At 36.1% G+C, this 14,081-nt stretch overlaps 1 protein-coding gene across 2 annotated transcripts in view; it reads right to left on the bottom strand.

The window, feature by feature from the left end:
- The window catches only part of Map3k2 (mitogen-activated protein kinase kinase kinase 2), a 72,960-nt gene that overhangs the window by 28,086 nt on the left and 30,793 nt on the right, over positions 1-14,081 (bottom strand). For both annotated transcript variants that reach the window (XM_042685094.1, XM_042685093.1), the window contains exons 2-6: positions 13,524-13,592; positions 12,228-12,346; positions 10,454-10,494; positions 8,504-8,603; positions 30-143 (exon numbers count right to left, since the gene is read on the bottom strand). In XM_042685094.1, coding sequence (XP_042541028.1) covers positions 30-143; positions 8,504-8,603; positions 10,454-10,494; positions 12,228-12,346; positions 13,524-13,530 — 381 coding nt within the window. In that variant the 5' untranslated portion in view covers positions 13,531-13,592. The remainder of the gene's footprint in view (positions 1-29; positions 144-8,503; positions 8,604-10,453; positions 10,495-12,227; positions 12,347-13,523; positions 13,593-14,081) is intronic.

Here is a 14,081-nt window from a genome sequence, read left to right as displayed (position 1 = left end):
TTACTGAAAAACAAAATTCCAGTTCATACCTGTGTACTTCCATTAATTACAAGTAGTATCTTGAGGCTCTTCATATGAATACTGCGATCTAGCAGCTCCACAGCTTTGTCCAAGTCATCTTGGGTAGTTAATGGAATTACCAACTAAACAAAAAGGAACATAAGAAAACATGCAGACATCTCACCATGTCAAGTTCTTCCACAGCATCTCCATTACTAAGGAATTATAAATCTCAAAATACCACTCTTTCTTATGATAATAAAAGTCTGAAAAATATATGTATTTTGTTCTCCCTATCCAACCACTACTGATCTTAAAATGAATATTTAAAACTTTTTATGAATCATTGTACCTAAAAAGCATATTTAAAGATTGATTTTCTGCTTTCTCTTAAGGACAATTCAACTTGAAACAATTGAACTTCAAACCAAGAAATGTGGCTTAAAGTATGTTTTCATTGCAGGTAGCTGGCTATCTGCATGTCCTGGGATATAAAATTGTAAAACCTCATCAATTTTTAAATAAATTTCTATTAACCACTTTGAAAAAAAAATTGATTTTCTGTGGCTATTTCTATAATACTGTCAAATTTAATTAATAGTATTCATCCCAAGACAGTGTTAAGGGATATAACATAAAGTATCTCTATAGATAAACTCTCAGCTTTTTCCTAGATTTGCATTCTCAACTGGTGTTTATGGATACAACAAACTGAGCTGCTATGGAGGGGTGCCAATAGCCACATACCTATAATCTACAGTTTATCTCTGGTGCTGGTGATCTGACTATTATACTCTAGAACAAATGAGCTAAGTAGATCAGCCATCACAGGAAACACTGAATGTGGAACTTCCTTTCATTAAGCATGTAAGATTTCATCTTACAAATGAAATGGAGAACATCTCAAGTGGATACTGTATTATCCCTGAAATGGACAGGGGACAAATACCATATTACCCGTGGGTAGTAGACAAAAGTACCTAACAGTTCTACAGGTCTATGAAAAAGTGATTCATTCAACTTCAGAAGCTACTCAAGAAGCTAAGATTTGAGGATCAAGTTTGAAGCAGACTGGGCAGCAGGAAAGTCCATGAGACTCTTATCTCCAATTAACAACCATAAAGTGTAGGTGTGGCTCAAGTGGAAGAGCAGCAGTTTTGAGCAAAAAAGCTTAGAGACAGCACCTAGGCAGAATTCAAGCTCCAATAGTGGCACAATTTATTTTTAAAAGTCACTCTTAAGCATGACATTAAGCAAGATATAGTGGCTCACACCTATAATTCTAACAACTACTGGAGATGGAGATCAGGAAAAAGCTAACAAGACCCCATCTCAACAAATAAGCTGAGTATTGTGGTTTATGCCTGTGTTCCCAGCTTGTAAGAGGCAAAGGTAGGAGACTGAAGTAGGTGACTGATCTGGACAAAAACAAAACAGAGACCCTAGTAGAAAAATAACTAAAAATAACTAAATAAATAACTAGAACTGGGGCAGCTCAAGTGATAAAATGCCTGTCTGACAAGCCTGAGGCCAAGTTTAACCTCAGTATTCACATGCACACAAACAGACAAACTCACACCACACATACACAATTTTGCAGCTTAAGAAAACTGCCAATAACATCAAAACATACTCCATTCCATAGATGGACAGAGTAAAAATAAGCAAACATATCCCACACTTGCCAACCATATCTAGCAAGCATACCATATGAGTCACGTCAACTTAATACCAACTCAGCTTGGGGTCCTCTGAGTATAACTCCCTTGAGGACAAGGACCTCTACCTGGAGCAGAGCCCAATGAAAAGCAGATCTTTGATTTGTTTAGTAATGCCCTTGTGAGAGCTCAAACTCACTCAAAGTATTTAGTGTGAAGCCACTCTTTAGAATTCTTTATAAGAATAAAAACTCTTAAGAAAGGCTGCTTAGCACAAATATAAACCAAAATTAGCAGGACTCATCATACATTATGCTCACATTTTACTCTGTACTTAAAATTTACTCATGCTTTGTTTGTAGCAAATTTTTATATTTCTAGAATATTTTATATTCCTATCTATTAAACAGGTTCTTTTTCCTGTGAAAATTTTCCTCTAATAAAAGAAAAATTATTACCTATTGGGTATGATAGAATGAGCCAGATCTACTGATCTGCTTAATTAAATTCCGTTCATTTCAGTACCAATTAAGAACCATAGTAACTAATTTTGTTCTTAACTCTAATTCTCTCCCATGTCCTAAGGTCACTTAAAATAAAAGAAAGCCAATTTCAAACTATCTATATTGTACTAATTCTAAGGTCACCTAAAATGAGAGAAAGCCAGTTTCAAATTATCTATATAGTACTAAATAAACACTTTTTTGTGTGGTGAATTAATTTCAACCTCATTCATGAAATGTTTCCTCTTGGCTTATTCTTATTAAGTTGGTTTTATGTTAATAAATTGTTTTGTGGAAAGGAAACCAAAAGTTGTGTGTAACAACACATTAAATAGAACTAAAATTAGAAAGAAGTGAATTAGCTTCCTGAATTTATATACTGAAATAGGAGAACAGCTCATGAAAGAATTTTTGTGCTCTACTCATCCAAAACAGGAAAGAGCTTAAGATTCTTTGCTTAACACACAACACACACACATATACACACACACAATAAAAGGAACCAAATTAACAAACGCAATCAATACAACGTCAATTTCCTGGTTGTTTCAATCCTGACTGTATTATGCTCATTTTGAAAAGAAGAATTTATATTACACTAGAAAAAAGTATTTACCCGAACAAAATAATAAACAGTAAAGCAAGGTTTTCACTTGCCCACAAATGTACAAAGCTAACAACTCTTAATATTTTCCTTAATACTACAACATCCAAGGCCCAAGTTTGGTGAATACTATGTAGTAACATGAATTAGAATTGGTTAAGGTCCTGGTTTGCTGAATACTATGCAGTAACGTGAATCATAATTGTTTTACTCACAAAAATCACAAGTTCTACAGAACCCCAGGTGGGAAGAAATCTTAAATGTAATTTTACCCTAATATTTTTTCTGTGTCATATCCTGCCTTAATAATAAAAAAGCTCTATCAAAGCATCTCATTAAAATCTAATATTTTCAAATATGTTATTTGTACAGTGCTTTAAAATTTGCAAAGCACTTTCACACATTTCTGTGTTTTTTTTTCAAATTCTTTATTGTGATTAAGTGGTTACATAATTTCCCAAATTTCACAGTATTCTGGAATGGTGATGCTTAGTTAAAGTCACAAACACATTCTAACTTTTTTTTTTTTTTGGAGGGGGGCGGGGGTCTGGCCATGGGGCCTGAACTCTGGGCCTGGGTACTGTCCCTAGGCTCTTCAGCTCAAGGCTAACGCTCTACCACTTGAGCTACAGCGCCACTTCCAGCTTTTTTCTTTTTGCTTATGTGGTGCTGAGGCATCAAACCCAGGGCCTCATGCATGCAAGGCAAGCGCTCTACCATTGAGCCACCTTCCCAGCCCCCACATTCTAACTTTTATGGGGCAAATTGTCTATCATGGTCTATAACATTTATAAGTTCTATGAGTTTTGCAATAGTTATTTCTTCCACATTGGGTGATATGTACATTTGCTTTGTTTTACATAGCATCAGCTGTTCCCTCTTTCCCACTTGTTCCCTCCCTCCCATTGCTGCTATTGAGTTGCTTAGTTCATTTTGGCCAATGTCCTGTGCAGCTAATGAGTCCCGCTGTTGTATGTTTTTCCCTGATTCCCTCTAGTTCTGTGTTCTTCTGCTGGTTTCCCTCTGGTGTGTACATTATACCATATATGTGATCAGTAGCATGGGGTTATTTAGTAGTGATGTGACCAGATGAGTGGGGTCCTTTGTTTCTTAAGTTTTGTTAATTTTGTCGTATCCACCTTACATTTTAAATTTAACATCCACTTATCAGGGAGACCATGTGCTGTTTGTCTCTTTGCCCTTGGCTTACCTCACTCAATACGATTTCTTCTAGCTCCATCCATTTCCCTGCAAATAATGCCATTATTTTGTCCTTTCTAATGGCTATGTAATATTCCATTGTGTATAGATAGCACAATTTTTGGATCCATTCATCTGTGGTGGGACATCTGGGTTGTTTCCATATCCTGGCTATTGTGAACAGTGCTGCAATAAACATGGAGGTGCATGTGTCCTTGTATCCTGATTCCTGTTGTTCAGGATAGATACCTAGGAGTAGTATGGCTGGGTCATAGGGGAGGTCTATATTTGGCTTTCTGAGGCCCCTCCAGACTGCTTTTCAAAGTGGTTGTATAAGTGTACATTCCCACCAGCAGTGTAATAGGCTTCTTCTTTCTCTGCATCCCCTCCAGCATTTGTTTTTGGCTGACTTTAGGATGTGGGCCATTCTGACTGGGGTAAGGTGGTATCTCAGGGTTGTCTTCATTTGCATTTCCTTCACAACCAGGGATGGTGAACATTTCCTCATGTGTTTCTTTGCTATTTTTATCTCTTCTTTTGAGAAGTCTCTCTTTAGTTCCCTTGCCCATTTAGTAATTGGTTTGTTAGATTTGGGAGGGATTAGTTTCTTGAGTTCCCTGTATATTGTCTGATATTTTGCTGGCAAATATTTTTTTCCCAGTTAGTTGGTGGTCTTTCTAGCTTGGTTGCTCTAGCTTTATCTGTGCAAAAATTTTTTTATTTTAGGGGCTGGGAAGGTGGCTCAGTGGTAGAGCACTTGCCTTGCATGCATGAGGCCCTGGGTTCAATTCCTCAGCACCACATAAGCAAAAAGAAAAAATAGCCGGAAGTGGCACCGTGGCTCAAGTGGTAGAGTGCTAGCCTTGAGCTGAAGAGCTGAGGGACAGTGCCCAGGCCCAGAGTTCAGGCCCCATGACCGGACCCCCAAACAAAAAAAAAAAAACTTTTTATTTTAAGGTAGTCCCATTTGTAAAGTCTCTCTCCAATTTGTTAGGACTGCTCAGGAAGTTTCTGCCTGTGCCTATAAATTCAAGTGTCTCTCCTACTCTGTCCTGCAGTAGTTTGAGTTTCAGGTTTGATGTTAAGGTCTTTATAATCCATTTTGAGTTAATGTTGGTGCATGGCGATAGGCTGGGGGCCACTTTTAGTTTTCTGCATGTGCCCTCCCAGTTTTCCCAGCACCAGTGGTTGAAGAGGCTGTGTTTCTTCCACTGTATGTCTTTGGCTCCTTTGACAAATATCAGCTGACTGTAGGCGTATGGTTTTCTTTCTGGATCTTCTATTCTATTCTATTGGTCTTCGGGTCTGTTTTTGTGCCAGTACCATGCTATTTGTTATGGCTCTATAGTAGAGTTTGAAGTCCGGCATCGAGATCCCTCCCATATTGTCTTTTTTGCCTAGAATTGTTTTGGCTATTCTAGGTCTTGTGTTGTTCCATATGAATTTTTGGACTGTTTTCTTTATTTCAGAAATGTATGTCATTGGGATTTTAATAGGAATTGCACTGAATTTGCAATTAATTTTGGCAGTATTGCCATTTTTAAAGTTTTTATAGTTTTCGTTAAATAGTTCTTTTACATCTTTGGTTAGGTTAATTCCTAAATATTTTATTGGGGGGGAGGGGTTTATTGTGAATGGAGTTGCTTCCTTTATTTCCCTCTCTGCTTGTATACTGTCAGTGTACAGGAAGGCAAATGATTTTTGTGGGTTGATTTTGTATACTGCTACTTTGCCGAAGTGAATGATAATTTTTAAGAGTTTGGGGATGGTGAAAGTATAGTACCATGTCATCTGCAAAAAGGGATAGTTTAACTTCTTCTTTCCCTATGCGGATCCCTTTAATGTCTTTTTCTTGCCTTATTGTCCTGGCTAAGGGTTCCAGGACTATATTGAAGAGGAGTGGAGACAGTGGGCATCCTTGCCTTGTTACTGATTTTAGGAGAATTGGTTGAAGTTTTTCCCCATTAAGTATAATATTGGCTATTGGTCTGTCGTATATGGCTTTTATTGTTTTAAGGAATGTTCCTTCTATTCCTATTTTCTACAGAGCTTTTAACATGAATGAATGTTGTATTTTATCAAAAGCCTTTTCTGCATCTGTAGAGATAATCATGTGATTCTTGACCTTGGCTCTGTTGATGTGTTGGATTACATTTATTGATTTACATATGTTAAACCATCTCTGCATCTCTGGGATGAAGCCTACCTGGTTGTAGTGTATGGGGTTTTTTTTTTTTATGTGTTTCTGTATTCTGTTAACTAGAATTTTGTTAAGGATCTTTGCATCTGTGTTCATCAAGGAGATTGGTCTGTAGGTCTCTTTTTTGGTTGAGTCTTTGCCTGGTTTGGGGATGAGTGTGATATTGGCATTGTAGAATGAGTTTGGGATAGCTCCCTCCTTCTCTGCTTCTCTGAAGAACTTGAGGAGTATGGGTATTAGTTCTTCTGTAACGGTATTATAGAATTCTGCTGTGAATCCATCTGGTCCTGGGCTTTTCCTTGGTGGAAGACTTATTGCTTTCTGTATCTCGTTGTAAGATATTGGCTTATTTAATTGATTTACTTCTTCTTTGTTCAGTTTGGGCAACTTGTATTACTCTAAAAATGCATCCATTTCTGCTAGGTTTTCTTTCTTTAGAGAGTATAACTTTTGAAAATAGTTATTTATAATTGTTTGGATATCTTGGGTATTTGTTGTGATTTTTCCTGTGGCATCCCTGATCTTGTTAATTTGGGTTTCCTTTCTTCTTTTCTTAATTATTCTTGCCAAAAGTCTATCAATTTTATTTATTTTTTCAAAGAACCAGCTTTTTATTAATTTTATTTATAAATTTCCTATTCTCTATCTCATTAATTTCCACTCTTAATTTGATTATCTGGCTCCATCTAGTAACTCCATTTTTTCATGTTTTTCTAGCTGTTTTAATTGCAACATGAGATTATTTACTTGGGCTGTCTCTATTTTCTTGATGTGGGCACTGAGAGCGATAAATTTGCCCCTCACAACTGCTTTTGCTGTGTCCCACAAGTTTCTTTGTGATGTGTCTTCATTTTCATTGAATTGTAGGAACTTTTTAATTTCTTCTCTAATTTCAAACACTTTCACACATTTCTTATGTTAAGTTTCCCCAAGTTGTTCACAAGTGTCACTCTGTGTAACTGGTATCTTTCCTACTCCTAAAACATAGCATCCTTTCCTCTATGTGGGCTGCCCTCAAGATGCTTTCTTCTCCAGTATTCTTTGTCTGAAACTCCTTGTAGGGTTGGCTTTTCATACTAAAGTCTCGGTACACATAGCACCACTTCAGGTACTTCTTAATACTACAAACAGGACACTATTGCCTTTGCCTTATTCATTATCCCAATACTTTATGAATTTCCTTCAAAGGACTTCATACATCTAAAAAACTCATTTATTAACTTCTTCAATGCCTACTCCCTGAGAAGCTGTAATTCATAAACCATAATATTAAGCTCAAAAAGCTTAATTAAGATTTTCTGAAGATAAAAAAGCAACAACCAATTACTTCATGAAATGTTCCTACCAATTATAAGATCTCAAGAACTGTAAGAAAACCTCAGAGACTACAAAGTCCAAGCCTAACGTTAGAGATTACAAAGGTAATTCCTGAGAGCACAGAGCTCTTCTGTGCCAGAGCAAGCCCTGTGTACTCACCCCCAAAGTTTATCAATCAATTATGTCCAATCCAACACTAAAAATAATCCTTTAGTTTTAATTAAACTGTCTCATTATCAAAACTCTACTGACTGTGACCAGGTATAATATCAGAGGAAAAGGCAGTTCAACAATAAATTAAAAGTTAAACCAAAACATCCAAGCAGCTAACATTTAGGTAATACATAGAATTCTCCCAGCATAAATTTATTATTAGGGGCTGGGAAGGTGGCTCAGTGGTAGAGTGCTTGCCTTGCATGCATGAGGCCCTAGGTTCGATTCCTCAGTACCACATAAGCAAAAAGAAAAAAGCCGAAGTGGCGCTGTGGCTCAAGTGGTAGAGCGCTAACCTTGAGCTGAAGAGCTGAGGGACAGCGCCCAGGCCCAGAGTTCAGGCCCCACGACCGGACCAAAAAAAAACAAAAAAAAAATTTATTATTATTTCTTTTTTTGCCAGTCCTGGGGCTTAAACTCGGGGGCTGGGCACTGTCCTTGAGCTTCTTTTGTTCAAGGCTAGCACAGTGCCACGTCTGGCTTTTTCTGGGTATGTGGTACTGAGGAATCAAACCCAGGACTTCATGCATGCTAGGCAAGCACTCTACCACTAAGCCATATTCCCAGCCCCCCAGCAAAAATTCTTCTTCAATTATTTGCACAGTAACATCTTCTAAATTATTTTATACAATGGAAAAATTTCATTTTAACCAAGTACAATTTACAAATTTACCTGTGATGTTTTATTCATTTAACTCAATATATATTTTTACTATCACTAAATAACAACATTCTTAAAATAATCTCTTACATGAACACACTAGTTGGTCAAATAAGGAGCACTCTAAGTTAAAATACATGTGTTTACCTCATTGTTGGTATAATGTAGATCCATGGACTGTCCAAATGCAATTTTAGCCTTAGACCTCAGATCTTCTAGCTTAACTGGTCTGGGGAACTGAAGGATTCTTTATAGACAGAATTTTAAAATATTTTAATCTTTAGGCATAAACAATATACTACCAACATTCATATCTTATTACATACAAAATAAAATAAAAACTGTGCAAAGTTTAGGGTTTCTTTCCAGAGCTTATAAGGATCATGACCAAATTTCAACCCAAAGTTCAAAATCTCTCCAGTTCTATTCAAATTAAAATTAAAGAAATGTCAAGACTTTCCACAGTTTCTAATTTGCAATAGAAGTGTCATATAAATATTAAAGGCCAATGTAAAACATCCACTGAGGAAAATGTTTAAATGTAGCTATGTGATTCTTGCATAATAAGAATGCAATGAAAGTGTTAAAAATAATAATGAAGCTGTTCTTTGGGACTTCTCAAATTTTGTTTTCTGTATCCTTACCAATTCAACATTTCTTTTAGCCCACAGATTATGTAAACACATTTTAATATATCTTACAGAAATTAAAATGAAATTGAAATATTTTCTTCCTATATCCCAAAGGATTTGCCTTGACTGGCTCAAACAGCATACAGTAGTTTGGGAGAGAAAGTACCATGTAGACTCCAAGCTGCACATAGGAGAGCTCTCATATATTTTATTCACTTTATGTCCCAGGACCTAACATGTAATAAGTATTCAATAAACAGGGCTAAGTAACTAAAAAATTGGGAAAAACAGGCTGGGAAGATGGCTCAGTGGTAAGTGCTTGCCTTGCATGTATAAGGCCCTGGGTTCGATTCCTCAGTACCATATAAGCACAAAAAGTTGAGTAAGTGGTGCTGTGGCTCAAGTGGTTGAGTGCTAGCCTTAGCTGAAGAGCAGAGAGACAGTACCTACACCCAGAGTTCAGGCCCAATGACTGACCAAGAAAAAAAAAAAAAAGATTGGGAAAATATCCATGAAGAATCTCAAATAGGGAAGTGGAGCAGAAACAGTTCTATGGTATGCTTGTTATATTCCATTTTATTCAATTTATATGACTTGTTATTCAAGTTATATGACTTGTACGCCATTTTAAGTCCTTAAGACTGAATTGTTATTATACCAATATATTAAGAAATTAAAATTAAATTCCATCTTCCTATTAGGTTTTTTTAGCTACTTTGTATCAACTAGCACTATCATCATCACCCAGCATCACCACTCCTGTACTAAGATAGAGATCCCCAAGGGTAATGCCAGGTTAGCATCTCCACTAAATAATTTGCAGCTACCATTCCAACTCACTTTCCTCAACATTACTAACAAAACACATCTTATCATTAATGCGTCTTGAGAGTAATCAAAACTATAAACACTAAGTCAATATACATAAATTCAGTGTCTAATAATTGTAAGAAATAATCCATTGAGGGCTAGGAAGGTGGCTCAGTGGTAGAGCACTTGCCTTGCATGCATGAGGCCCTGGGTTCGATTCCTCAGCACCACATAAGCAAAAAGAAAAAAAGCCAGAAGTGGCACTGTGGCTCAAGTGGTAGAGCGCTAGCTTTGAGCTGAAGAGCTGAGGGACAGCACCCATGCCCAGAGATCAGGACCCACAACCAGACCCTCCCCCCGCTCCCCCCCTGCCAAAAAAAAAGAAAGAATCCATTGAGTAAAATATAAGTAAATGGTAAAATTTAAAGAGTGCATTAAGCACTGACCTTATGAATTCTTAATATTGCAAAGTAAAAACAATAATTTCTAATGATTAGCCCAAATTGTAACACATTGTTGTCTAACGTCTAAACCACGTGACACTTTACAGAAGGACTGCTCCATTCTATAAAAGCCATGAAACCTTATTCAAATCTGGAGAGAACTTTGAGTAACCTGTACTAAATTAATGGATAGGTAATGTTTCTTTGATTACCTTTTTTCTCCTCTATGTTCAAATTTGACTCGGACATCATTCTGTAATGAAATGACAAATCAGTCACACAATCATTCAGATATATATTTGAAAGTTCTAAACCATATTTTTCCTTACCCATTTATTTAAGATACAGCAGAAAGGAAAGGGAGGTTTATTTTCAGTGCCAGCTTTTATCAATTTATATTGTCTGCCAAAAAGCTAATTTGAGAATTATGTTGCAGTCAGGCTCAATGGGAAAAAAGCACAAAATCTATCATTGAGGACACATCACAGGTACACATTTGCTGACCTTGCATAATGGAATATTGCATACGACACAGTAGTCTTCCTTTATGTGTAGAGGGAGTATTCCAAGATCAAAATGATCTTCTTTCCCTTTCTTCCTATCAACTTGAAAACTTTCTACTCTGCTCTAAGAAAGCACTTTAAAACTAATTTTTTGTATAATTCAATTGCCAGCATCAATACTCTTATGCTGTTGGGGCCACTATCATGTGCATTATTATTACGGATTAGTTGAAAACAAGTACTATAATATCACGTTAGTTAATCTAAAATGGATCCTCAATTTCTATAATGGTGTATAGCATATATATATATATAGCAGTTTGGACAAATACAATGGACAGTATATACAATGGACAAAGGAATATACTTCATGAGGATAGCAGTAAAAACCAGGAGAGTGTGAAATTTTATCCCAGTATTCAAAATGTCAGGAAATGTAAAAAAAAATTTTTTTTTTTGGTTGGTCGTGGGGCTTGGACTCTAGGCCTGGGCACTGTCCCTCAGCTCTTCAGCTCAAGGCTAGCGCTCTACCACTTGAGCCACAGTGCCACTTCCAGCTTTTTCTACTTATGTGGTGCTGAGGAATTGAACCCAGGGCCTCATGAACACAAGGCAAGCACTCTTACCACTGAGCCACCTTCCCAGCCCAGGAAATGTAAAAATTTTTAAATGGTTCATTTCTAGAATTTTTTTTTTTTGGGTCCGGTCATGGGGCCTGAACTCTGGGCCTGGGCGCTGTCCCTCAGCTCTTCAGCTCAAGGCTAGCGCTCTACCACTTGAGCCACAGCGCCACTTCCAGCTTTTTTCTTTTTGCTTATGTGGTGCTGAGGAATCAAACCAAGGGCCTCAGGCATGCAAGACAAGCGCTCTACCACTGAGCCACCTTCCCAGCCCCTCATTTCTAGAATTTTCCATTTGTTATTTTCAGACTTTGGCCAGCCATAGGTAACTGGAACTTTGGAAATTAAAATCATTTAAAATCGTTTATAAATATCCAGAACAGACTCATTTAGAAAAGAAGAAAAAAAAAACAAATTGCTTAAATGTTTAAATAGATAAAATACAAATATTAGTGAGCAGTTACAATATTCAATAAAATTCTAACATTTCAAAAAGTATATACTGGTGCAGAAAAATGTATAAAACAGAGCATTTGGTTCAAACTATAAAATCTAAACACATTAAAAAAATCTATAAGAGGGGTTGGGAATGTATGTGACTTAGTGGTAGAGTGCTTGCCTAGCATGAATGAAGCCCTGGGTTCCTCAGTACCACATATACAGAAAAGGCTGAAAGTGGTACTGTAGCTCAAGTGTTTGAGTGCAAGCCTTGAGCAAAAGAAGCTCAGAAACAATGCCCACGTCTTGAGTTCAAGCCCCAGATCTAACAAAAAAAATTTTTTTTTATAAAATCAGGTTATTTAAAGAAAAATAATTCACAGACCAACTACATGTACTTGTTAAAATATTCTTGAAATATATACCTGCTTTTTTGGTGATGAAGATTTTGTTTTTCTACTTTCCTGTAAGGATAATGCTGGTCGACTGGCCTTATGAAGGACAGCCAAATCTTGCATGATTGAGTTCAATGCTTGCTGATCATCTAGATATTTTTTAAAAGAACACAATACAGAACTGTAAATTCAACATATACTTATCATATATACCAAATAAAATTTATAATGGCTTTGAACCATGATCCTCAGCTAGGATTATAGGCATAAGCCACTAGCACTTAGCCTTCTATATATTTTAAAGCAACGACTCTTTTGTGCTTTGTTGCTACTGTAAAGCATTATTATTAGAAAATAATAAAAATCAATTTGTTTAGTATATGGCTCCGAGTTCAAGCAAAAGCAATAAAAATGACAAGTGGATGGGAGTTCAGTAAATGCATGTCCAATTTGGAAGTAATAGTGTAATTTGTGTAAGTGATTAGACTGGAAAATCTGAACCAAAAAATATTATGATAAACAACTTACATGTTTACCAAGTATAACCATACACTAAAAGTACACTTGCCCATAATTACATTAAAGAACAAAAGCCAAGTTAAGCTCTTTAGCCCATAATGTTATGTATGTGGTAGTAATTGCATTTATTTTCTTAAGCGAGTAGTAGAGAAAATGTGACAAAGACAAATTTTGGCAAATAAATGTAAGCCAAAAGGATAGACCCAATCTAAGTTTAACTACTTAGCAGTTTATTCGGTCCATTTTCCCAAACCAGGACAAAATAGGCCATAGGCTCCATTTCTGTCTAGTATCTCCCTGCCTAATCCCTTTCACAGGATGAAACCCTCAACATGAAGGAAGAAAAGGTGGCAGCTAACCAAACAGAAAGCAAACAAAGATATACATTGTGTACACAAGTCCATTTCTATATGTTAGTCTCCCTTAAAATTAAATGAATAATACTACAAGATTGTCTTGAGTTGTCAACTATATTGTCCCTAAACATCAATGATATGTTATAGTACTCAGCTATAAAATATGATTTATTTCTTTCTGGCCATCAGGTGCTAAGCAAATCATAGTACATCTGCTGTTCTGAATATTCCTTTTGTGTCCCGAAGAACATGCTCATTTCCAAAACTGCAACAATTCACATTAAAAGTGTTTTAATTGAAAATCTACTTAGTAAATAAATAACTAATATTGCATAAGTTTGCTATATCACAAATTTTCTTCATGGAACAGTTTATCATAGCACATAATAACAATTTCTCCCTTATCTTATCCTTTAATTATTACTGGAAAGTGCCTTTAGTTTGAACTCACCCATCATGACAACCAGCTTGACAATGTGGAAATTAGAATAACTGTTCTTCCATCAGCATTCTTTATTACCTTGGAAGATAGAAAGACAAATACAATAGTAAGAACTAGGACAGACAGCCACAAAAATAAAAACTAATGTAAGTAACACGAATGAGAGATGTGTACACCATAAACACTTTACCCATTTGGGGGGGGTGAGGGGAACACATATATTTTACTTAACATACCAAAATTCCAGACTCACAGAAGAAAAGCAGATGTTCTGCATAGGTCAGTGTTTGTAAAAACAGTTTAGGCACACTAAAGCCAAAACTCTCTTAAAACTAATTTCTCAAGTACCACTCAAAGGCTAACTTTGTAAGCAGGTCTTTTTAAGAATAAGCAGTCTAGCCCATTATGTTAATCCTTTTCTATATAAGTAGAAAAAACAACTTAATATACTAAGAAAACTAAGATAATTTTTAAATGTTGCTGGGCATACAATATGTAATAAAAATTTGTATAGCAATAATAGTACAACAGATATTAATTGTACTATTGTTATAGACATTATTAGAG

Source organism: Dipodomys spectabilis, unplaced genomic scaffold, assembly GCF_019054845.1.
Source record: "Dipodomys spectabilis isolate Male_0828 unplaced genomic scaffold, ASM1905484v1 ptg000094l, whole genome shotgun sequence".
NCBI classification, from domain to species: Eukaryota; Metazoa; Chordata; class Mammalia; order Rodentia; family Heteromyidae; genus Dipodomys; species Dipodomys spectabilis.
This window is presented reverse-complemented; position numbering and strand designations above follow the sequence as displayed.